Raw genomic sequence first — 26736 nt, 5'->3', positions numbered from 1 at the left:
CTCCACATATGTTTTCTGGGTTTTCCTTAGTTCCTTTAGTATTTTGAACATACTAATTTTAAAGTTCTTTTATGATAATTCCAGTATGTTGTCCATCCTGTCTTTATCATTTCCTTTCTTGATTTTAAGTTATATTTTCTTGCCTTAGTGTGTACTGTATAATGCTTTTGATTGTGTTTGACATTTTGTCTGTAGCAACTAAAGTTAATGTTAAGTCCAGAAGGGTGTGCCCATTGTCTGTCAGGTTTCTAGAGTGGGAATGAAGTCATTCTGATCTGGGGTTGCCCTGGGTTTGAACTTTGTTGTAGCTTTTGTTTGAGTCAGTTCATTCTGGTTTCAGATGTTTTGAGGGTGAGATCAGGGCTTCCCCTTCAGCACTCTGTTATCTGAACACTCCAGAGTCTTTCTGCTTTTCACAACTGAGTTGCAGCTTTTGGAAGTGTGGGAGATTGTTCTTTGCATTAGAGTTTAATTGCCTGGATTTTTGGTTCCCGAAGAGGCTTTTTTCTCCACTCTTGTTTCTCCCTTTTTGCACCTCGAGGGAATTATTATTGACACATTCATATTTGTTTCTTGCTAAACAACTACACCCAAGTCAATGGCAGTTAACGATTCATATATTCAACCACTGTTCCTGTACCTAGTATGTGTTTCTGACGTTGTTTATTGACTCATTCAGAGAAGTAATATTTTCCTCCCTTTTACAAATACAATATCTGAGGCACAGAATGCAAATAATTGGCCCAAGGTCATATCACCAGTAAATGACAAAACTGTGACTTGAACCTTGGTCATCTGCACTTTGTTAAACACTGTGCTATGACCTGACTCTCCACTTTCACTGTTTTTTCTCTCAATTAATTGGATTCATTTAGCCTGAGGTTAGATTGCATAAACTTACTGAAATAGTGCTTTTGCCTAAAGTGGTATCATTCTTTAAAGGATAAAGTAGGGATAAATTTAATGATTTCATCCCAGGCAGAAGTTTTATTAGCTATATTAATGAGACAAATGGGAACAAATATTGTTATATAATATATGCTATTTGGTAAAACAGTGTTTCATGATATTGGTTCTTTTGAGGGGATTAATTTTATAAATGAAGTCTAAGTTATTTACTGAAATGAGAAAATGAAGATTGGTTATGCTGTTTATCTTCTTTATGGTATGGTTAAGTACACACAGATTTTCTCCCCCTCCTTGTGTGCTTCCCAGGGCAGGCAGTTTCCTGCTTACTTTGACACTCCACTTTCCTCTCTTGTGCCTTACCTTTTAACCTAGAGATGGGAGGATCTGTGAGTCAGGCCAACTTGAGCTTGAATTCCAGTTGCTCTTTTTTGCTGTTTGAACCAGGGACTGGAAAGCTACAGCCTGTGGTTTATATTCAGCTTACCACATATTTTTGTAAATAACATCATTATTGGAATACAGCCAAACCCATTTGTTTATATATTGCCCTACTTCGGCAGAGTTGATTAGTTATTACTACTCTGTCATGAAAAAACTAAGTTAGTAAATATCTGACCATTTATAGAAAATGTTGGATAAGTCCTAGATTAGGTCATCGGTGGATTATAATGGATGATCTTATGTAAGTTATTTAATCTCCTGAATTCTAGTTTCCCCATCTATGAATTGAAATATTAATTACTGATTATATTCATGTTGAGGAAGGAAGGTGAAGTTTGTTTTAGCATACTCTAGCATGTTATCTGGACTATGTCAGGCCTTTAATACATAGTCTCTATGTTTCTAATAGAAGGATTTTTATTATTGATAACCAATTTAATGGATCACTGTCCTGAAGGATACTACCACTTTTCTGATTTCTCATTCAGTTTTTTCACTGAATTTGAAGATGAGTGATACTAGCATATTTAGTAGGTACAAACCTTTATGTATATCAGGCATTTTATGGATACATAGAATAGCTTAACTGCTCTTCAAGTAAAGGTTAATACTGATTTTCAGAATTATTAGATTTGTTCTCAGGCAACATAAAGTACTTATATTTAAACAAAGGAAAGGAAGGCTTAAGATTGTCCTGTCAGATATGGCATTCTACTGGGCTGTGAACATAGGCATATAATTCAAATTAATTTATAAATGATATCTTTGTATTTCTATGAGATCAACTAATTTGACTCCTATGAGGGTTAGTGAATCAAAAACTGATATGATTGGACATGAGTTTTTTCTTTTCCAAATTGAGTGAATTGAATGACATCATGTGTCAGAAACCATTATATCATATAAATCATATAAGTGATTTTACTGGTCCATGAATATTTTTATACATTACTAAGAAATAAGATTTCCCAAGTAAGTCATAGCAAAAATAACTTCATGTCATTATTTTCTTAAGTTCATGTTAAGTCTCCAGAGCCTGCAGCTTCCATTCCATAGTGTTTCATTATATGAGAATGGTCTTCCTTTGTACTTTAGTCTTTTGGTAATTTTCAAGATTTTTACTCTTTCCTATTTGGCCTGTTTTCTCAGGCATTTAATGAATGCATATGGAGGGTTTATTCTCTTTTGGTTATCAGAGTAGAGAAAGAGTGAATAACCTGACACAAATTCTCCAAACACTTAATGAGCTTACAGTTTAGAGAGAACAGCAGAAAGAATTCAACAAATATTTAGGAAGAGTAATGAGAGAGAGTAAGTAAGCTGGAGGATTAGGAGAACCTTCTCTAAGGGATGGGCATTAGGTTGAGATGTCAAGGATGTGTTCAGTTTAATTAATGAACAATCTGTTGGAATGTATCTGATGTCCCTGTGGGCAGAGGGAACCTCATGGAAAGTACCTGGGAAGGAGACGAGTACAAAGTGAGGTTGGACAAAACCAGCCTGATGATTGTGACTGTTTGAGGCCATGTTAAGTACTGAAAAACATAAAGCATGCTCTGGTGGGTTCCACATTGACTGTGGGGTCATATTGCCATAGTCTGGTGAAGGATAGCAGGGGTATCAACTTTGGTGTCAACAGTGATGGTAGAAAAGGGTGGTGTGGAGGCAGGATTGACAATTAATTCAGTTTTGTATGGGTATTTGAGATGCCTGTGTGGCTGTCAGGGAGACATATCAGGAGATAAATGTTTGTGTCACTGGCCTTTTGGCAATCAAGGTAATGGACCAGAAGCCCTGCAAATATATGTGGGGAGAGAAGAGAATGAACCCATTACAGAAATAATAGTGTTTAAAGATCCCGGATGAGTACCTATTAAAGGAAGCTGAGGATAAACTAGAAAGGGCACATGACAATGGGGAGAGTGTAAGGTCACAGAGACCACAGCCATGTCTGTTATGGACATGGTTGACAGTGTTAACTGCTGCCTTTTGGTCAGGTAATGGAAGCCCTTGGAATTGTCCGTTAGTTTTTGTGACATGGAGGTCACCAGTGATCAAGAAAAAGGCAAGTTTAATATTATGGTAGGTATATTTTCAACTCCCGTTAAATTCTTGAATATACTATTCTACTTAGAGGACTTTTTCCTCTTGTGGTAGTGTTCAGTAATGTATATACCTTTTAATGTTTCTAATCAGGTGTTTTAAAGCAGCCTCCATGCTGCTTTGCTGTATTTAACTCTGCTAACTTGTCCCTTTAGGCTTCACTCACTACTAGTTTCATTAATCAGACATCTAATTCTCTTACTGTCTCAGTTCCTCACAGTCCACAATTCTCCTTGTTGCAACACTTTTTATATTAACATCTTTTTATATACAATGATAATATTTGATCTTGTGTTTTATTTTCATATTCTCTCACTCCTTAAATCATTGAAAAATACTTAAAATCACTAATTTTTTTTTGTAATTACTGTTGAATAATTTTGACAATGCATAGTTTGAATTACTAGATTTTTCATTTTCAGTATTTGGACTGTGAAATTTTCCTTTTCTTTTTGTGCTTCATCAAAACCAGTTATTTCAAAGACCTCTAAAATATGGCTGTGGTATGGATAGAGAAAATTCTCCAATGAGTTCTGTCTTTGAGCTGGGTTTATAGTGGATTCAGATGTTAAGTTTGCAGACTAGCTTTTGCTACTCTGAATCTTTAATAATCTCCCAGGAAATTTCAAATAGATATGAAGCCATTTAACCTTTCTGGTTCTTTGCTACTTTTGCTGCCTAATAAGAGGTACACAGATATGTGGATTCTCTTCTGTTGTTTCGGTTTTGTCCATCTCATAAATAATCTGACATTTGATACCACATTATTAAGAATAGAGAAGTTAGAGGGATTCTGTGTGAAGCCAAGCAAAACCACCAAAGTTAGTTAGAGGTGATGATTTTGGAGAACCAATAAAGAAATTTTATATATACAGCTTGGAGGGGAAAATAACCTAAAATAACCTTATAAATGTTTTTTAATTTATTAATGTAATAAATTGGGAAGACAAATTTGATGTTGAAAATAAAGTTTCTTGTGTAAAATTGAAAAACTAGAATTAAAAATGTCTCGGTCAACAAAAGGTATTGCCAGCCCTGTTTTTTCTCATGGCTTTTTTGTCATTGATTGAAGTGAGAAATGATGTCTGAAGTCTATATTTGTAGTTAAAGAAGTTATCTTAGAATGAGAAGTCTTATCTAAGATGCATAAAAGTGGTATAAACACAAATTTATGTGTTGGGGAATAAAGGAAAACATTTCATGGTACTGTTTTTCTGGGCCTGGATAGCTTGTGTTTGTCAAAAATTTTCTAACATCATTTGTCCAAGGAAGTACCTAATGGATACTTTTCTGAAGAGATTTATCTTTTAAAAAGAACTTCTTTTCATTTTGCATAGGTTGTTACCAAAAAGAAAAGAAACAGTAGGTGTTGGTGAGAGGGAGTCGCCTCATACTCTGATGGTGGGACTGTAGATTGGGGGTTCCTCAAAGCTTAAAATTGGAACTGCCATATGATCCTGTAATCCCACTTTGGGGTATTTACCTAAAGAATATGAAAGCACTAATTGGAAAAGACTTACCCACCTCTATGTTTATTTTATTTTTTAAATTTTTAAAAAAGATTTATTTATTTATTTATACAAGCACTAGGTACAGTCAGAAGCGTGGGAGGGTGAGAGAATACACCAGAGCCAGAGCAGGGAACAGAACAGGCAGAACGACGAAATACACTGCTGAGGGGAACAGCGGGCAAGACAGGAGAGGTTTGTCGCACCATCTGGGACCCTCGCCAGTGGCCGGGAATCGAACTGGCACTGCAGAGGCTGCCGGCAGCCTCGCAGCCCAGCGCTCAACCGCTGTGCAACTGGGGAGGCCCTACCTCTATGTTTATTATAGCACTGTTTATAATAGTGGAAACAGCCCAGTGACAGAAGAATGGCTATGAAGATGTGGTGTATATAATTACACAATAGAAGATTACTCATCTATAAAAATAAAAAAGGATGAAATCTTGCTGTTTTTAACAACATGGGTTAAACTGGAGGGGGATAATGCTAAGTTATCTCTAATTTTAATCTACAAGTATTGGGTGATTTTATTCATGGAATAGAAAGAAAAGGAAAATAAACCTTTACACTTTGACAATAAAATGGTTATTAGAGGAGAAGGACTGGACAGAGGGGTGAATTGTCTAGTCGTGGATGGTGAATGGATATTTGGTGAATGTGGTAAGAAAATGTAATCTGGGAGCAACTATAAACCAGAGAGGAGGGATTGGGGTCAAAATAAGTGGGTTGCAATTGTATGGGGAATGTAAAAAAAAATCTTAAAAAAAAAGAAAATGTAATCTGGGAACCTCTATAGCACTAATGTTATACAAAAAAAACCCTTCTATTATTTTATCAGAATTGAAGCCCAAAGCCTGTTGTTAATCTACATTTTAGCCATCCTGTATACATTAGTGGATTCCCAGAGCATAAGAGAACACAATTGTATATATACTCTGTTGTGGGTTTCTAGCACACACCTGTTCTCTTTATCAAAATTTCTCCAAAGAGGTCAACTGAGGATGGTCAAGGGTAATGATGGCTCCCTCTTGGAGATACAAATACAGAGAACATTTTGGGGGGTGTATCCTCACCTTCCCACCTTTATGTTTCCCTCATAGATAGGGCTTTATGAAGTTCTTGATGGTTTTAATTTTCACATTAAATATTTAAATTTATGGGGTTATTTGAACAGTATTGGCTTTTGTTGTACAGTTCTGATAATTGTGTGGTATGTTTTCTCCTCTAGGAATGCTGTCTCTGCAATTTGAGAGGGGGTGCTCTCAAGCAAACTAAGAACAACAAGTAAGTAATGTGCTAATTATTTTGAATTTCATTAAGGTTATTTCTCCTCTTTAGAACATTGATCTATGGGTGAGAGTTTGTTCCCTCCCATTATTCTGCACATTGTACCAAATCTTTGGCTGTGCAGATCAGAGTTAGGGATTCTGTACATGTCTGCAATGGCCATCTCTGAAAGCACTTACACCTCTGCTGGATGTGGCATTTGAGACTTGCTTCTTTTCTGTGTCTTTGACATATGAGGAATAACCCCTCTTTTCCTAATCGAATTTTTTAAATGAAGGGAACCCATATCACCTAGATGCCGTTGAAGTCCTAGTGTTTACTATGATGAATCCCATTCATCTAATAAGAACAGAACATGTCTGAAAACTCTAAAATTCTATATCAACAGATAAATGAATAATCATCATGCAATTAAAACAAAACCCTTCGCTTTTAGCACCAGGAAATTAACAGGAAAGTGGGTGTAGTGAAATAGAAAGACAGTTCAAGGTGGACATCCTGATTTTTATCTTACTTGAAAGATGATTGTGTATGTTTATATAGCAGTAATACATTGAAATGAAATTTTGGCCTAAACGGGGCAGGCACACCCTGGTTACTGATTTTCCTTGGCCTGTATTTGCTTATATTCCACCTGGCCCCACAGACCCTGGGGTTGAGACTCCTGGTATAACGTGACAATGGAGTTAGCATAATTATACACATGTACAGATGTTTCTAATTGCTTTATAGGGAGTAGTAAAGGCATTTATCATTCCTACACTGATAAAATTTACTCTAAGGGACGGTGTTTATATTTAACTCTGGATTTTCATCTTTCGGTCTTAATTGATATGATTGGCACTATTCTAAAAAATGTTGACTAGTTATAGATGTTGTACAGGTCATGCAGACTGGGATGATGTAGGTGGTTCCTGTAAAGACAGAGATGGTAAGAACTTCTCTTCCTAACCTTAGAACTGAAAGTAGTGTTTGCTGTAGAATTACAGTATTTATTTATCAATGAAAGAATGTCCCGATGGAGTTGATGCTTGACCTCTCTTTCTGTGGTCTGTAAAGGCAGGATGGAGTCTGATGTTGTTTGAATGAAATAAATACGCTTTGGCTTGAAATAGACTGATGAATTTGATAATTCTTCAGAATTTCTTTAAACTTCAACAGTCTTTAATTTATTTATTTTGGGCATAACATATTTATGAGAAACTTAAGGAAAAACATTTTTTTTTCTGGAGAAATTCAGGCTTTGAAAGGAACGATTAGGATATAAGTAGAAAACAAGGGAACAAGCTAAATTTCATTTCTCTCTATATTTTGAATATAGGATTGCAGAGAAACAATTTAATTAAAAACTTAGTATTCTTTTAGAAAACTTTTATTTTTTATTTTTAATATATTTCTTACATCATTTTTCATTTTTGCACAATGTATGCATTTTCATCTTTGTTATATTGATGTTTGTATGCTGTGTCATTTGTTGAATGACCTTTGTACTATATGAAATAATACATTTGCTTTTTGACATTTGTGTTCTGTGAGAAGAATATTTACTATAACTGATTTATACATTTTATTAATTGAACTAATCTTTTGCCACATTGGTGAGCTGAATTATGTTTAACATCTATATATTTTCACTACCAAATGAATTTGGTATTTTGCTGATTGAGTGCAGAAACATGCATGTATTTCGATATGACTGAGGCTTTAGTTTTCACCTTGTTCTTTCTGTCACAGTGCTGGGCAGGTGTGATAGTGAATCTATGTATCATCCAATAAATATAAAATTCAGAATCTGATAGATTTAGGCTTTGGTTTCCTTTCTATCTGGGTGTTTTCCGTCTGTGAGAATTGCCTTCATCAAATTGACATATAAAGGTTTGTAAGTTTAGGGAATTTTATTTATGTTTATTGTCTCCTTTCCTGTAGGTGGGCCCATGTCATGTGTGCAGTTGCAGTCCCAGAAGTTCGATTCACTAATGTCCCACAAAGGACACAAATAGATGTAGACAGAATACCTTTACAGAGGTTAAAATTGGTGAGTGGCAAAGCTTCTTTTTTACCTTATTACTTAGTGCTAATTAAATTAAATTCAGATTTTTAGCTAAAAATACATCCATTCCCAAAATAACTTCTCTTATCTTTATTTCATTATTCTACTTTTAATATTCCTTTAGCTTAAATTTGCTTATCCATACATATTCTCTTCCTGTGAAATCATAAGTACACATATAACCTTCCTCAAATTCTCTTTGAAATGAGCCAAAGTGATTCTACGTTTTCTGCATTAATGTGAATTTTCAAACTACAGGCTGTCTGGTGAGATTTGTTAGTAATGGTCCTGAGCTCTCCAACTATCTCTCTTTAAATTCTTTAGTTTTTCTCTTTCTTGCCTCTTTTTGGTTGGTCTTTCCTTAGCAAAAAGTGTCTGACCTGATTTCAGCATCTCTTCACTAAGAAGAGAATTGGAGAGAAATACATAAACTTTAATTATTGTCAAGGGATTTTCTCACTTAGGGATAGATACAAGTCATATCATTGCCAGACTCTCGGGTCAGTTATGTTCTGACCTGTCTCGAAACTTTCTTAAAAATCTCCCCACTGGTTCTTTTTGTTCAGAATGCTTTTCATTAAAAAGGTAGACTTTTAATTCCTTAACATTGAAGTAACCTTGTAGTTCTGTTCAATTGTGAACCAGCAGATCATTAGTTTAGGCCTTTATGTTTTATATTTAATGAGAATTTCCCCTAAAGTTAAATTGCATGACCTTAAAATGCTGGAGCGTGTCTTATAGGTGGATTTAATATTCTAAAATGTCTTGGTTGCATGTTATTTTTAGCTTACCATCTTTCTTCCACTGTAGAGTATTTTGGGCACCATAGCTGTAACTCTCTACTTGACTGCTGTTTTATTACTACTGTTTTACCCAGAGGGGAGCTGGGGGTGCTGTTTCAGGACCTTGCCTCAGGAACTTCTAGTCTACTGCCTTTTGTTTTCAGAAAAGGGCAAGTAAGAACTGTTATTTCCTATCATAACTCCAAGAATCTCATATTGCTAGAAACTGTGTGGCCCTTAATGAAGCTGCTTATTGCTGTTGACATATATGTGTGGTGGGGCTGCTCTGGTTGTGGTAGTGGAAGTTTTGTGACCTGAGATGAAAAAGAACTAGTCATTTGAGGGGACCTTTAAAGTTTACAGTGACTAGCAGGAGAGAGTAATGTTCTTCTGCTCCTGGACTTTCATAAGAAACCTTGAAATCTTATACTTTGGTCAAAAAAAAATTGCAAATATTAGGACTGTAAGACAGGTTAGAAAAACAAATGTTGAGTCATCATCACATGTTAAAGAATTTAATGTTTAGTATGACAAATATTAGCAAAAGTCTTTAACTTTTTTCCTGAGTTTCGAGTAATATGGATTTGTTAAAATTCAAATACCACATTGTAAAAGTCATCTTTGGCTCCTCCTTCTGAAAGATGACTTCAGGTACTAGTGTATTGCCTCTCAGAAGGAATGGTCACCACTCTTGATGCTTTCCTTTAAAGATCTGTATCCTGACTACTCTTGTCCATCAGTAATTCCTTAATTATATATTGTCACCTACACCAGCCCCAAAGGGGTTTTAAGGGAGTAGAAGTAAGGGATAATATGGATTATTTCAATTCCTTTCAGGAAGATATATCTTGAAATCTGAAATAGGATGATTGTATGCTAAATGGCAAAGTTTATTGTTTTATTCATACTGCTATGCTTTACTTAGTGGTGTATATCTCATATTCCATCATTAAATAATAGGTATCATTTAAAAAATGACATGGCTGCATTTAAGATTATCTAAACTCTTTTCATTTGACAATATAGCTATGCTAATTGACAGACATGTGTCCACAACCTATATTTTGTTGAAAATAGCAGGTTATAGGTCATATTTTATTTTTTTTAAAATATAGTTTTATACATATGGAGAATTTCTTGGAATATTTATCAAAATGATTATAGTGATTATCTTAAGTTGGAAAATACCAAAAAAACTTCATTTGGGGGGTAAAAGTGCTCCCAAATGCTGTTATTTTGAAAGAGGGCAATGACAGAAATCTTAAAGAAACATCATCTTTCTAGTGAATCTACTGCTGTGCGGTATCTGTGCTCCCTTCTTGCTCAGTGTCCCATGATGATCAGACTTGGAGAGGCTGGCTTTGAATAGTAAAATTTACAAATGACACTTGTCTGTGGGTTGGAAAGTATTTTTCCAGGGACTAGGAGGCTCTGCCTTATATGTACAATCAAGGGTATCCTCTGACATTAACTTGATAAGAAGGTACTATAATAAGTACAAGGCCAATGAGCCGTCAGAAGAGTGGTCTCACTTGGTACTTCATTCAGGCAGTGTAATTCCTAGCAAACGTACTACGTCTATCTAGTGAATGTGTGTCTGCTAATGTCAGTTTTAATCTTTTTCTGGAGCTGTAGGCAACCCTTCTGGATGTTGGACTGTCTACCCACCTTCTGATTCACACAGATGGGTGATATTAAGAATTAGTTAAATGACAGTGTCAGTTTATCTCACCAAACAATTATTACCAGAGCATGCCAAATAGTGTATATTTTTCAATAAGCCATTTTTCCTGTCTTAGCATCTTATAGTGTAGATAAAAGTTTTTCAACTTTGGTTTTACTGACAAGTTAGACAAGATAGTTCCTTGTGGTGGGTGACTGTTGTGCTTTGTGGGATTGCAGTATTCCTGACCAAATAGACAATGCCATATATCAAAAATCATTCCCATTTGTGAACCATTGGTTTATGGGGAAGACATACACAGAAAGAAGAAAATTTTATTTTTGTCATTTTTTGATGGAGAATATCTGTGAAAAGAAATGAGTTGGCATCTGATCAGAAAATCTTAATTGTTTTTATTATTTCTTTTTGATTTTTTTTGCATCATTGTTCATTTTTGAACGATATTTTCTTCCCCCTACCCCCTCAGGTGTAGTCCCCATGGAGTTTCCTTCACCAATGTGCCCGTGCACCATCACCTCAGTCCCCTGTGCTTCTCCCTCCCTGTCTCTGATCCCTCTCCCACCTCCTCCCCTGCAGTATGTCTCTGATTTAATTGTCTGTTTTTGCTTTGTTGTGCTTTGTACTGTTACTATTTTTTTTACACTGATGTCTTATTTGGCTCCCATATATTCCTGCTGTAAGTGAAACCACCCGATATTTTTCTTTTTCCTTCTGGCTTATTTCACTGAGCATAATTCCTTCTAGCTCCATCCACGTTGCTGCAAATGGCCTGAGTTTATCTTTTTTGATTGCTGAATAATATTCCATTGTGTATAGCTACCACATCTTCTTGATCCAGTCATTTATTTTGGGGCATTTGGGTTGTTTCCAGGTTTTAACTATTGTAAATAGTGCTGCAGTAAACATATGGGTACAGGTGTTCTTTTGAATCAATGTGTTTGTGTCCTTTGGATAGATCCCTAGGAGTAGAATTGCCGGGTCATGTGGTAGCTCCATTTTTAATAGACTGATGAACCTCCAGACAGCTTTCCATAGTTGTTGGACCAGTTTGCACTCTCACCAGCAATGTAGGAGAGTTCCTTTTTCACTACATCCTTGCCAACATTTATTGTTGCTTGTTTTTTTGATATGTGCCATTCTTACTGGTGTAAGGTGGTATCTCAGTGTGATTTTGGTTTGCATTTCCCTGATTTTTTTTTTTTTTAAGATTTATTTATTTATACAAGAACCAGGTACAGGCCAGATGCGCGGGAGGGCGAGAGGATTCACCAGAGACAGAGTGGCGAGCAGAACAGGCAGATCGACTGAAATACACTGCTGAGGGGAGCAGTGGGCAGACAGGAGAGTTCTGCTTCATCATGTGGGATTCAACCCGGCTGGCCAGGATGGAACCCACGCTGCAGAGGCTACGGACAGCTTCACAGTGCAGTGCTCAGCTGCCTGCACCACCAGGGAGGCCCTGAATTGCTCTAATTATAAGGGATGTTTAACATTTTTTCATATGCCTATTGGCCATTTGCATTTCCTCTTTGGAGAAATGTCTTTTAAGTTCTTCTGCCCAGTTCTTGACTGGATTGTTTATTTTGTTTTTGTTGGGTTGTGTGAGTTCTTTGTGTATCTTTGTGATCAGTCCCTTAGCCATTGAATGGAGTTCAGAGATTTTTTGCCAATCAGTGGAGTGTCTCTGTGTTTTGGTTAATGTCTCTTTTGCTGTACAGAAGCTTTTAAGTTTGATGTAATCCCAGGTGTTTCTCTTTTCCTTGACTATCTTTGCTTTGGGTGATGAGTCTTTAAAGATGTTATCGTGATGTATGTCTTGTAGTGTTTAACCTGTATTTTCTTTTATACATTGTATGGTTTCAGGTCTTAAGTCCAGTTCTTTTATCCATTTTGAGTTGATTTTTGTGCACGGTGAGAGGTAGTGGTCTAGTTTCATTTTCTTGCATGTCGTGCTCTAGTAGAAAATCTTCATTGTTTTTAAAAAATAATTGTAGAGCAACTTTTTTTGCAAATTATTTGAATTTCTTATTTGTCAATTAAATAGTAAATTTTTGCAACATATGCATATTTCCTACTCTGTAGTTATTATATAATATAATTTAGTATTTTACTATTGTTCCTGTTCTTACAGAAATTGAACAGTCATACTGAATGTTAATCAAGTTTCAATGGAGTGTGGATTAAATTTCTGTGGAGTGTATGTGTATGTGCATGTGTGCACTGTGCACAGCATGATAGTCACAGTAAATATTTATGGAATAAATAAAAGGCAGCAAATTATTGTTCACTATGTGTGATTTTCAGCTTAAAATTATGAAAGAGGGTTTGGTTTGACAATACCAAATGGCTTATGTTTTTCACAGTTTACTCTTCAAAAGTCTTGATGATAAACTCATGCTCATCCCTGTGCACATTACTCTAAGCAAATTGATTTCCTTGTTGGCATCACAGGGGGCCCATATTAGGTCATGGAATCTGTCAGTACTTCAGAGAGCCAATGGCACACCCATGCAACACTGGCTCTGTTGGTTGAGAGCTCTGATCTTGGTAACTGGACAACTGAGAATTGAAAGCTGGAAAGACCTGTTGTAGTAGGAGAAAGAGCTCATCCTTGAAACAGCAGCCATGGGGACTCTGAGCCTCTCTTCAGTGCCCACTAGGTGGTGCTGCTGTACCAGTTTCCGCAGTCTGTTGCCCTTAAACCACCTCCTTCAGCAAGTGCCTAATTTGAGCCCTGACTACACCTATAGGAGTGTGTGTGTGTGTGTGTGTGTTTTAGAGAGAGAGAGAGAGAGAGAGAGAGAGAGACAGAGAGATTGATTTGCTGGTGTACTGTAACCTAAGGGATGACAACAGGGCAGGGAAGGTCCTATTGTTGTACAAAGTGCTGAATTTTAGGGGGGGCTTTTTAAAAGTTTATTTTATGTTTTTCATTTAGTCATATAAAAGAGCTCCTTTTCCTTGGTGCAAATTAATATTATTTTTGTTTTCTATTTTTGTATAAGTACTATACAACACTATTAAGGGCTAATAACTTCAGTTGGCCTAAAATGTGACTAGTGGCAAACATCAGTTTAAAATGTCTTCTGAAGTATGAAAGCAGTATATAAAGAAATGCTCATAGCTATTCATTTTTTTAGATTATGGAATGGTAGAAATTTATATAGAAGTATTTGTTTTTTTTTTTTTTTTTTAGTTAGCTTTTTTTAAATTTTTTTTTTTTTTATAGAGGCACATTTTACTTATTTATTTATTTGTTTGTTTCTTTGTTTTGTTTATACATGCACTGGGTACAGTCAGAAGAGCGGGAGGGTGAGAGAATTCACCAGAGCCAGAGCGGGGAGCAGAGCAGGCAGAAGGACCGAAGTACACTGCTGAGGGGAGCAGCGGGCGGCAGGAGAGGTCTGCGCGCCATGTGGGACCCTAATCTGGTGGCCGGGGAGCAGCCGGGGATCGAACCGGCGCCACAGAGGCCGCGGGCAGCCTCGCAACCCAGCGCTCAACCGCTGCGCCACCAGGGAGGCCCTATATAGAAGTATTTGAATATTTTGTTTTTAGTTTTTTATTTATTAATAGGTTGTACTTAGCTTTTGAAATATTTCTCTGTACAGTTATTTGTTAGGAAGTTTTTTGTAGAAAATGCAACAGAGGATTTGCTTACACATTTTCTGTCTTATAATGACCATTTCAAAAAAAAAGACTGAAATGGGAAACAGCCCTTTCAGTGTACTTCATTGATATGTTGATCTTAAAATGGTGTTATATGAAGAACTTTTATCTTACCCATCCATCATGTTTATTAATATCATTAGTGTGGTCTCATATAATTAAGTAGAACAGCAATAATGAAACTAGATTTATTGTTGAGACTTTGTATTTAATTTTTTTCTGTTGTTGGCAATTTTAAATGCTTTATATTATTTTAAAATGAAATTTTAGTGCAAAAATGTATTTGACTATCGTGGTCTTTATTGAATTAGTTTCTGCTTTCTTTAAAAATATTTGATTTTGTGTAGAGTAATGATCTCAGGGGTTATTAAAGTAATTGCTGCTTCAGCTAAAAAAATGCTACAGGTAGCTATCTAAAAGCACCAGGTTATTAAGCAGAGACATCCTTTTATAGGAAAGAAATGACTGCAAGTTACCAGAATAGGCAATATTGAAAAGGGAGATTCTTTCTCTCTGTCAGGTTAAACATTCTTCTGATTATTAATGTAGATCTTAGATTCTTAGTGTTTTTCTTACCTATCATTTAGTATGAAATCTTTGCTTCTGAATGACTTTTCAATATGGGAAAAGTTGTCTTGTGGCAAGTCCTGTCATTCTAGACCTTTCCCTCAGGCCATCCAACACTTCTCTGTTCATCCACGAATATCAAGGTATCTATACTGGTAGAAAAAGCTCAAGGCAGATGGAGGAGGTCGTTTCCTACTCCCCTCTTGAATGGTCTGCCCCATCCCAGCGTTCTTAGGGACAACCAGTCTAAGGGTTTATTTGATGTCATAGATAATGGACATACTTGAGGACAAAAAGAAAACTATTTCCATCGTGTGATATGCATTGTAGAATTCATTCAGGATTATTTCCCTCTGTTTTGTTTTCTCTACTAGTATGATTGGTTAGCCATAGTCATAACTAAAATCTGGTAGAGGAACAAAATATTCAAAGATAAGAACATACAAAGAAGGAAGGCGAGAGATAGAAAATACATGAAGACCTTTGTAGTTTTCACAATAGAAAAGATACAGGCAAAAGTCAAGAAGAATAAGGATAGGAATTTAAAGAGGACAGAGAAACATGTTTCTGTAGCATGATCTGAAGACTCTAGTTATTGTCAGGAATTACTTCATCCAAAAGTCTTCAGATTTGATTATAAATTTTTTAAAAGATTTATTTATTTATAAAAGCACTGGGTACAGTCAGAAGTGCGGGAGGGTGAGAGAATTCACCAGAGTGGAGAGGAGAGCAGAGCAGAGCAGGCAGACTGATGAAGTACACTACTGAGGGGAGCAGCGGGTGGCAGGAGAGGTCTGCACGCCATGTGGGACCCTCGCCCGGCGGCCGGGAATCGAACCGGTGCTGCAGAGGCTTCGGGCAGCCTCGCAACCCAGCGCTTAACCGCTGCACCACCAGGGAGGCCCTGATTATAAAATTTAAGGGAAGAACATTTTAAAAACTTAGCAAAAGAAATAAAACTGTATGAATATCGGCTATCTGTTACAAATGTGCGATGAATATTACCTATGTTGATTGCTTCTTGAATATTAAATAAATCAAAGATCTATGGAATTTGTATAAACAAAAAAAGCATCGCAAGTTTGTTTACTAATGAAATCTTGGGAAATTGTAGCAGGTCCTAAATGCAGCAGTTTTAAACATTTCTGATTTGAAGAGAACATTATCAAATGAAAGTGTTGTCAAAGTATTTCAGTCTTAAATTATGTGTATCAAACAAATGATGTCTCTTGATTGCTGTCATTGCATAAAAATCTTGCTGGTGTTCACTGACCACACATTTATCCTTACAGTGGCTTAGCAGTCACTGTGGCTTCCATGGAGACTTTTCTAGGGTTTTTACATTTGAAATCCTATTTCTGCAACCAAATAGAGGGAGAAATGAATTTTAGAATAGCTGAAGTTTCCCCCAGGCATTTGATGACCTCTGATTTCTATTTGACAAGTGAACCAAATACAGGCACAAGTGTTCTCTGAGTGAAGAGCATTATTTTGAAACGAAATTTACACAATGATGACTGGAGCTACAAGCCTTTCAGTATCTAGCTGAGACCAACTACTCTGCTTAGAAGCCTCTATACACTTTAAAATTTGTACCTGAAGGCAAATAATAGTGAACTTGAAAGCCAAAGATTATAGTTTTGAAAGGTGTATCAATTCTGAAAATAGAGTGGTTTCACTGTGGTTTCCATCTGAAGAGTTGAAGCAAGAGGGAAAAATTACGTTCAGGCTTCTATTTCTTAGAGGAAGGCACTGTTCTCTTGCTAACTGGCTTATGTTATCAGATGTATTGAATACCAAAAATAGAATTGCTGAGAGAGAGAGGTGGGGTCTGCTTCTCATGCTGGAAGATCATGCTGAGCTCTATTTGCTTAGAGAGCAACTTTGCTTTCTTTGCACGGGAATCATGGTTATTTGACAGAACCTCTGTTAATGTGTTTCAGAAAATGTATAGGCATATTGATTATCTTTCATCACTTTAAAAGAAAAAAGGTAAGGTTGTAAAGGTAATAAAAAAGTCATTATGTTCCACGTTAACTCATGCATTGATTTATTCTCATCTTCAGTTATTTTTAAAGACAAAGAGAAATTTTAAGAAAATGATAAACATGGACACTGATGAGCAAGTTCGTTGTTTAAATGCAATTGAGGAAATATTTGCTTTTAGCAGTGAACTACTGAAGGAAGAACAGTGATATTATCAAGGGCATATTTATGGTATGTGTACTGTCCTATTATTTAATTAACTCCAGTATAAAATTTACAATATCATTAAGATTGTACTTCAGCATTGCAATATACACATATCTCCAGATTTGTAGGATTTTAAAATAAGTCTAGTGTAAAAAAAATGTACATTAGTAGCTATATAGTACTTAACTGTCACAATGATTTGCTGCAGGGACTAGATCCTATTGCAAGCTGTCAAATTTGTATATTGCTGTAATACCAAACCATAAAATCTTTTGAGTAAAATGGAAAATGTCAGATGGGCATGACTACAAATAATATACTTTCTGAAGGCTGTAGATGTGTATACAAGAAAAAGTGTAAATGCATGAAATGTTATCTTGTTACTATGGATTTTTCTTTATCTGCTAAAAGAAAATTGTGAGGCAAAAAGAAACTGATTGGAGTCTTTAAATTTTTACTTTTAAACTCATTATTTTCCCTGAGAACTAATTTTAAATACATTATTACATGGATAAGTGGAACTTCAGATAATTCATGATTAAAGCATATTGTAAGAGAGTTACCTTATTTTTCAGTTTGCCTTGCTGAATGGTCCTTTTTTGTATGGTCTTGTCTTTGTGAGTAGTGATTACTTATGGATCTTTTGGTTGAGTGAGTGAGCTAGGGTCAGGTTTCTAAAGACCAGGTCACTCCTTTCACACTGGGTTGGTACCAACATATGCTTGCCAAACTGAGGCAGCTATTGGATGGCCCCAAACAACTTGTAGGGTTTTGCTTGATCAGCAGTGATTGACAAAAGAGAGGGTGTAGTTTTAGAAAGGTGCACTTACTATTTTAAAACACTTAATTCGTTATTTGCTTTGTGGGAAAGAGAAAGCTCAGTAACTTTTTTTCCTTTCTCTGTCTTTTAGCATGAGTTTAAGATTATTTATTCCCCAGAAGGTTGTCTTAAAAATTAACAAAAAAGTTACAATATGCTTTTTTTGTATAAAGTAAGAATCTTGCATACCTGGTAATTCATTTAATATAAGTCTCTGCAGTACAGTTTAGGTGTGTTCCATAATTTAGTGATGCCCCTTTCTAACTTAAGTTCATAGTTAGAAATAGGTACAAGCACAGTTTTAGCTAGATGTGGATTGGAGTTATTGATTTACTATCAAAGGGTCTCTGCATTTATCTGTCTTACCTTTGGATCATGCACTTCTAAGCTTCTGTTACATTGAGATTGGGCGTAAAGGCTCTGGCTAAGACTGCTTGAGTCCTGAGTCCTCCCCTGAGTCACACTTGGCCTGACAGGTTTAACCTCTGTGAATCTCATCTGTAAACTGGGATGGTTGTGAGATGAAATGAGAAAGTGAAGGGTTTGGCTTGTGGCTGTGTTCAAAGTTAGCAGCTTTTGCCATTCTTCCTGAAGTGATTTCTTTCCTTATTTTTACTAATACTAGTAAGAAGTTAAGTATATTAAATAGTTCTTGGCCATTGAGAAAATGCAGCTTATAAACTATTGGAATTTTCTTTTGAATGGAATCCCATTAAACAGGAATGTTCTTTCAATCCATGGAAGCAGGGCATAGATAGCTCTTTCACATACATTAAGCTTTCAGCACCTTTCCTTGTAGTTATTGCTCAAACCTGAAAATGAACTGGTTGCTGTCCCTAAAACAGTTCAGCTGCACTTTGAACCTGGCCATTGCAAGTTGAAAGCTAATCAGGATGACTTTGCTAAACACCAGTCTGTTGCCTTGTCTTTTTGTCTTCTGTAGTGCTGTTGTCTTCAGTGGTTTAGGGCCTGGGAAATCACGCTGGTCCATGAGAATTTTTTTATACCAGGATATGTACTTTTCTGTCTCTGGCTTTGTTCTTCACCTTTTTGAAGAAGGAACAAATTGGATAACTCCAGAAGGCACTAGGATATTCCCACAGCCAAGGGGCCAGCAGTCAGAAGAGTCCTGAGCAAGTCATTTTGTCTCTGAAGCCAGACCAGTTTGAAATAAAGCAGTGGTTCTCTAGTTTGCAAGCCCCTTTCACAATAGCCCAAGGTGTTTAATTTGGTGCTGGTGAAGCAAATGTAACCAGCAAATAAAGTTAGTTGTATCCTAGTAAACAGTTAACAAACAGCTCTCTGAAGAAGGATGGTGGTGGTGGGGAGGGATGGATTCTCTGATTCATTGCGTTTGTAGATATCATTGGTTGAAATAATTTCAATGGCCAGTTTCATACTACCAATATGTGATATCACCCAGCCTCAAAGTGCCAGAAAATTGAATAATCAGCTCTCCAGAGCTTAGCAGAAACCTGCTATAGCTCACCATTGAAAAATAGCTGCAACCTTACCACAAATCAAATCCTAGCTCCAAATTGTACTAGAATTCATTGGATCCTTCACTGCCATACATTTGGATTAAAAAAAAAATAGTTTCACTTAAGAATGCCTTTTGATGATATAAAATCATTACTTTTATTACGTCTTGACCCTTAAGCACACTCCTTTTTAATATTCTGTGTGATAGAAGCCTCCCTGAGGCACAGGGGCTAAATCTCATCACTTTGAAGCAATCCCCTGGCAGGGAGATAACCCACATGGCGCAGCAGACCTCTCCTGTCTTGCCCGCTGCTCCCTTCAACAGTGTATTTCAGTCAGTCCACCTGTTCTGCTCCCCACTTTGCTGAATCCTCTCACCCCTGTGCTCCCCTGCCACCTCAGGCCTTCACCCCAGCTCTTGTATGAAAGAATAAATCTTTTGAAAAAAATGAAAACAAAATTCTGTGTGCTAGAATAGGAAATACAAAAAAAGTATATTCAGTTTGTGCTGAAATATAGTGGGTGTGTTGAGGAAAAGTACTTGTGTGATGTTTGAGTTATCACCTGTGCTAGCAACTTTATTTCTTAGAATGCCTTTTTCACTTGAAAGATTGACAAATAATTGTTATTTTGATTTGTGTATTGGCAGAACATTTTCTAAAAAATCAGTGACAGCATTTGTTTTTCTCAGATAAAATTTGAGCTTTCAAAAGGAAAGTTAGAATTTTAGAAAGTTTGTATCTGCCATTATGAAGTCCAAGGCAGGTGTCTGTCACTATGTCAATTTTCCAGAACTTAAAGGCTTCTCTGATGAGAGTGGTCAAATGTAGCCATTTGATATTTTATAATGAAATGTGTCAACATTACAGATTTTAATGTAACATAGTAGTAGTAGTAGTATAAAAAGTTAATTGAGAAATTTTATAATTCAAATTATAGCCAACCCTTAAGAAAATATGATTTGTAAAGTTTTGGTGTCATATCTTAAGGAATACACCTGATTTCTTAATAGATTATTAAAATATAAAAATATTCCCTCCCCTTTTCAGCTATTTTTGTGAGACCAGATTGTGTCTATTAATTTGCTCTCTTTAGAAACATCTGTCTCAACATCTTGTGACCTGTCCTATCTGGACTGGCCCTCATCTACCCCAGGAACAGAACTTATATCCCAGATTCTCTATTTCCAACCAGCTGAGGATTATTTGCTTATTTCCTGGGTTCTACCTCCTGTTTCCTTCATCTTCTGCCTTCTTCTTGGCTTCTTTTCGACATGTGTGGTGAACACCCATACCTTCCTTGGAAAAAATAGTGGAGATGAATTTTTAACATCTCTGTGTCTGAATGTGTTTTTACTTTGTGATGAATTGTTAAATAATTTGGGTTTAGAATTCTGTGCTGGAGTTATTTGCCTTTATAATTTTTTTTAAAGATTTATTTATTTATGCATATAAGAACTGGTGTACAGGCCAGAGGTGTGGGAGGTGAGAGGATTCACCAGAGACAGAGTGGGGAACAGAACAGGCAGATTTACTGGAATACACCGATGAGGGGAGGAGCAGGTGAGTCAAGAAAGGTCTGCTGTGCCATGTGGGTTACTCCCTGAGTAACTCATGCTGAGTGGCTACCTATAGCTTCGTAGGTTACAAGTTAACCCCTTGTGCCACCAGGGAGGCCCAGCCTTTATAATTTTTATGCATTGAACCATTATTTTCTTCCACAGTGTTGATGAGAAATGCAAAATCATCATGATTCCTGATATTTTCTGGAATAATGAAACACTATAGTTTTGTATGGTCTACATTTTACATATTTAGTGTACAAATTAAGATGTGCTGTAATTGTGAATATATCAGATTTCACAGATTTAGTATAAAAAATGTAAAATATCTCAATATATTGATCACATGCCAGAATGATAATATTTTGTATTTGTTGAGTTAAAGATTAAAATTAACTTTATCTGTTTTTTAGTGTGGCAAAATATATTTTACATAAATTTATCATTTTAACTATTTTTAGGTAGTTCAGTGGAATTAAGTATATTCATATTGTTGTGCCTTATCATTTTTTTTAAATATTTATTTATTTATATAAGCACTGGGTACAGTCAGAAGCACAGGAGGGTGAGAGAATTCACCAGAGCCAGAGCGGGGAACAGAACAGGCAGACTGAGTGAAATACACTGCTGAGGGGAGCAGCGGGCGCAGCAGGAGAGGTCTGTCACGCCATGTGGGACCCTCGCCAGTGGCCGGGGATCGAACCAGCGCTGCAGAGGCTGCAGGCAGCTTCGCAGCCCAGCGCTCAACTGCTGAGCCACCAGTGGAGGCTCTCCTGCCCATTTCTTGACTGGATTGTTTACTTTGTTTCTGTTGAGTTGTGTGAGTTCTTTGTATATCTTTGTGATCAGTCCCTTATCGGTTGAATAGAGTGCAAAGATTTTTTCCCAATCAGTGGGGTGTCTCTGTGTTTTGGTTAATGTCTCTTTTGCTGTACAGAAGCTTTTCAGTTTGATGTAATCCGAGGTGTTTAGCTTTTCCTTGACTTTTCTGCTTTGGGCGATGATTCTTTAAATATGTTTTTGAGATTTATGTCTAGTAGTGTTTATCCTATATTTTCTTCTATATATTTTATGATTTCAGGTCTTATGTCCAGTTCTTTTATCCATTTTGAGTTGATTTTTGTGCATGGTGAGTGGTCTAGTTTCATTTTTTTGCACATGGTGGTCCAGTTTTCCCAGCACCATTTATTGAACTTATTTTATTTTTTTGAAGAACTGAATTTTGGATTTATTGATCCTTTTTTTAACATCTATTTCATTTATTTCTGCTTTGAAATTTATTATTTCCTTTCATCTAGTGGCTTTTGGGGGTGCTTTTTTTTCTTCTTCTTCTTTTTCCATTTATTCCACGTGGGAGATTAGATTGTCTCTTTGAGTTCTTTCTTGGTTCTGGATATGAGCCTGTATTGCTATATGTTTTCCTCTTATAACTGCTTTTGCTGTCCCATATGTTCTGGAGAGTTGTGTCCTCGTTGTTATTTGTCTCAAGGTATTTTTTAATTTCTTCTTTGATCTCCTTATTGAGCCAGTGGTATTCCAGTAGTGTGGGTTCAATCTCCATGAGGTAGGAGGGTTCCTTGCTTTCTTTTCATATTATTTCTAGTTTGATGCCTTTATGGTCAGAAAAGATAGTTGGTATGATTTTGATTTTAGTGTATCTGTTGATGTTTGGTTTTTGTCTCAGTATGTGATCGATCCTGAAGAATGATCCATGTGCATTTGAGAAAAATGTGTGCTCCGATTTTTTTGGGTGCATTGTCCTTCAGATGTCTATTAAGCCCATGAGATCTAGGTCCTTATTTAGAGCTCTGGTGTCCTTACTTATTTCCTGTCTCATTGATCTATTCATTGGTGAAAGTGGTGTGTTAAAATCTCCTACCACATATGTATTTTCTCTAATGTCAGTTTTCAGAGATGATAATAATTGTCTGATATATTTTGGTGCTCCTTTATTTGGTGAATAGATGCTGATGAGTGTTATGTCTTCTTGATGTATTGTCCCCTTAATAATAATGTAGTGACCGTCTATGTGTCTCTTTTTACTTATTTTAATTTGAAGTCTATTTTATCTGATGTAAGTATAGCTGTTCCTGCCTTCTTTTTGGTCCATTTGCTCGTAGGATTATTTTCCATCATTTTACTTTCAATCTATGTTTATCTTTTGTAGTTAAATGTATTTACTGCAGACAACAAAAGATTGGGTTCTATTTTTTTCATCCAGCCTGGCACTCTGTGTCTTTTTATTGATGAGTTTAGTCCGTTTACATTTAGAGTTAATATTGATACACTGGCATCCATATTTGCCATTTTGATTGCCTTTTTATGACTTTATTCCTTACCTTATTTCGTTCTTCCTATTCTTTCCTCTGTTGATTTTAGCTTTAGGCTTTCTTATAATATTTTTTTGGAGTGGGATTTAGTAGTAATGAACTTTGAGAAGGTTTTTATTTCTTTTTCATAAAGGGAGAAGAGCTTTGGAGGTAGAGTAGAGTATTCTTGATTGGCATTTGTTGACTTGAGTTTGTTAAATATGGCTCTGTTATTTTCTGTCTATATGGTTTCTTTGGAGAAGTCTGATGTCAGCCTGGTTGGCTTTCTTTTATAGGTTATTTGTTTCTTTGCACTCATAGGTTTCATTATTTTTGCCTTGTCTTGGACCTTTGCTAACTTTACTATTATGTGTCTTGCTGTATTTTCCTTTCATTGTGGTAATTTGGTGTTTTTTTTAATCTTTCTTGTGTCTATTTTCATTTCCTCCTTCATGCTTGGGAAGTTCTCTTCATTTCTCGCTTTGAAGTTTCTCGTTTCCATTGTCTCTCTCTTCACCTTCTGGGATTCCTATGACTCTTATCTTTCCTTTTCTCATGGTGGCAGATAGTTCCTGAAGTGTTTCCTCATTCTTTTTCCTTTGTACTTAACTTTCCTCTTCTTTTTTGATTCTTTTTATGTCTGTATCTTTGAGAGTACTGATTCATTCTTCCATTTCTTCTATTCTATTTTCATGGCTTGTCCCAGAATTCTTGAGCTCCTCCACTAATCTCTGGATATCCTCCAGTTCATTCACTTTCTTCCTGAGTTCATTGATTATGTTCTTATCTCTTTCTGTGTTTTCTCTTAACTCTTTATTTGTTTTCATTATGGCTTTTTGAATTCTTTGTCTGTTAGGTAGAGATATTCTTCCATGTCCAAATTATCAGTTTGTGGAGGTTGACTTTGTTTCTGTGGTGTATTGTTCCCAGAAAGGCCTGCTTGATTATTTATATTTTTCTTTCTTCCCATTGTTAGCCTTCAGCTTTACTCTGTTTGTAGTGTCCCTGTACTGCTGTTGCTGGTGGCCATGACTTCTGCTTTTACTTGCTGAGGCATGGATGTGTCTGCCTGGTGTCTGAGCCACTGTGGCTGGTGGGTAGAGATATAGGTGAGGGCTCTTGTAGTTTCCCCCTCCTCTCTCTTTAACTGTACCCCTGCTCTAGGCAGGTGGTAGTTCCCTTCATTCTTCCCAGTGTGGGATCTAGTGGTCTTGTCAGTTGGAGGGGTTGGTTCTTGCAGTTCCCACCTGGGCAGACATCTGGACACTCTTCTGTTGTGGTAGGTGTTGTTCTGAGCTGTGTTTTGCTCCAGGAACCCCTGCTTTTCCTGTCCCCACTGCGTAGGATGGGATCTGAAGTCTCAAGCTATGGTGGTCAGTAGGCTAATGTAGAGCACTACACCTCCAGACACATGCTGAGGCCAAAGCCATTGGGAGGTGTCTGCAGGCTGGGTGGGATGTGTTTCTCTGTTGAACTGCTAGGTCCCTGTAGGTGTGTCTCAGAAGAATACAGGCATTGAAAGAGAATAAGGAGTAAAAGGACAGATAAGAGGAAAGAGGAGTATGATGCGGAAATGTAAAAGGAACAAGGTGAGAGAAGAAAGGGCTAGATCAGAGAGGAGGGCATGTAACAGAAAGAAAAGAGAAAGTAGAGATGGTAATGTTAAAGGGGAAAAAGAAGAAAAAAAGAAGAATCAGAAAACAGAAATACAGAAGATAGAAAGACAACCAGCTGACCAATAAATAAACATACACACAGATGGGGTAGGGGAGAACTGCTTTTCAGCACTCTGATGGCTCCCTATGAGATAGTTATATCTGTTTTACTCTGGTCTCCTGTGGAGTGCCGTAGGACTAGTAAGATAGTCTTCCCAGGGAGAATTAAAAAAAAAAAAAAAAAAAAAAGCACAAAAGGGCACAGAATCAACTGAAGCTGTGGATGTGGGAAGATCTGCACTCTTTCTGGTCCCGTGAAGTAGTTGGGTGGGTGATGGAGCTTCTGTAGCCTCCTTCAGCTGAGAGCTTAGGATACCAAGAGCCCCGACCCCCACAAACCCCCCCCCCATGTAAGTACCAGCCCTGTGAGGCTCCCCCTGATGACCTTCCTGCTGCTAAATGTCACTGTTTAAATGGTCCCTCGGGTCTCTTGGCGGGGAGTGGGGGGCTGGGGAGGGTGGAGGGGTGGGGAGAGGGAAGCCCCACAACAAAGAGGCTCGTGCCTGGCTCTGTGTGCCTGTGTCAAGGCCCTGTTTACCCACCTGTCACTGTCTAGACATATCAGATGTCTCAGAAATCTCTTGGTGTCGTCTCCAAACTTTTCCTCTCTTTCTCCGAGACAAAGTAGGCCAGCTTTGTGGATAGGGAAGGGGAGCAGGGTAGGGTATGATTTTTTTCTCTTCCCTTCCCTTGTCTTTCCAAATTTCCTCTGCATCTAGGCGAATCACCAGTGTTGCCAAGTTTATGTAATACATCCGGTCCTGGAAGGAACTCGCTGTTATTTCTTCCTAGCAGATGTTTTTATGGGAGAACTTGATCCTAATGTCCCTTCACCACCATGTTGATGACATTGTGCAGTGTCAGAATAGTATTCTGTTTCTGTTTGGGGGAATATATTAGAGCAGAACAAAGGCATAAAGGACAGTTTAAATAATCATATGAAAAATCATGTTTGTGTGAACCTGGGAATGGAGAGAAGTGAGTCAATCAGGAGCAAGGTTAATTCAGACTAAGTTATCTCAGACTGGGAAGCCAGGTTGCTTGCATAAATAACTGGGGGAATGGTAATACCATGCATTGGGTGGAAGAAGCGTGGGCTTGAGGAGGAAGTACTCAATTTGGATGTACTTAATTTGGGGTCCTTGTAGTTCATTTGGGTATGGCTCAGGAGAGAAATGTGCTAGAATCCTCTTTCTTGCTGGGTATTTAGCTGTTTAACATTTAGCTTCTAGGTTTTTAGGAGACGTGATATTCAGTAAGTATTACTACTGGTCAGTCATTTATGGATAATGAACAACTTTACTTTGTTAGAAGTGAATTTGGTTAGTGATAATACTATATCTGGCACTCTATACTCTTTTTGAAGTATATCAGACAGGTAAAACAATATCAGCCCTGAGGGCCTCCCTGGTGGTGCAGCAGGTTGAGCACAACACTGTGAAGCTGTCCGCAGCCTCCACAGTTTCGGTTTTATTCCCGCCTGGCCAGGGAGATTCCCACATGGTGCGACAGACCTCTCCTGTCTCGCCTGCTGCCCCCCTCAACAGTGTATTTAGGTCTTTCTGCCTGTTCTGCTCCCTGCTCTGTCTCTGGTGGATTCTCTCACCCTCCCATGCCTCTGGCCTGTACCCCAGTGCTTGTATAAATAAATAAATC

At 37.1% G+C, this 26736-nt stretch overlaps 1 protein-coding gene across 1 annotated transcript in view; it reads left to right on the top strand.

Moving 5' to 3' along the window:
• KDM4C (lysine demethylase 4C) overlaps positions 1–26736 on the top strand; it is a gene marked incomplete at its 5' end in the record, with an annotated part of 315802 nt that overhangs the window by 202938 nt on the left and 86128 nt on the right. The window contains 2 exons of the mRNA XM_084237773.1: positions 6190–6245; positions 8175–8283. Of these exons, the coding sequence (XP_084093899.1) occupies positions 6190–6245; positions 8175–8283 (165 nt within the window). The remainder of the gene's footprint in view (positions 1–6189; positions 6246–8174; positions 8284–26736) is intronic.

The sequence above is a fragment of the Talpa europaea genome, assembly GCF_964194135.1.
Source record: "Talpa europaea genome assembly, chromosome: 7".
Lineage (NCBI taxonomy): Eukaryota > Metazoa > Chordata > Mammalia > Eulipotyphla > Talpidae > Talpa > Talpa europaea.
The sequence above is the reverse complement of the archived record's forward strand: the minus strand, read 5'-3'. Positions and strand labels throughout refer to the sequence as shown.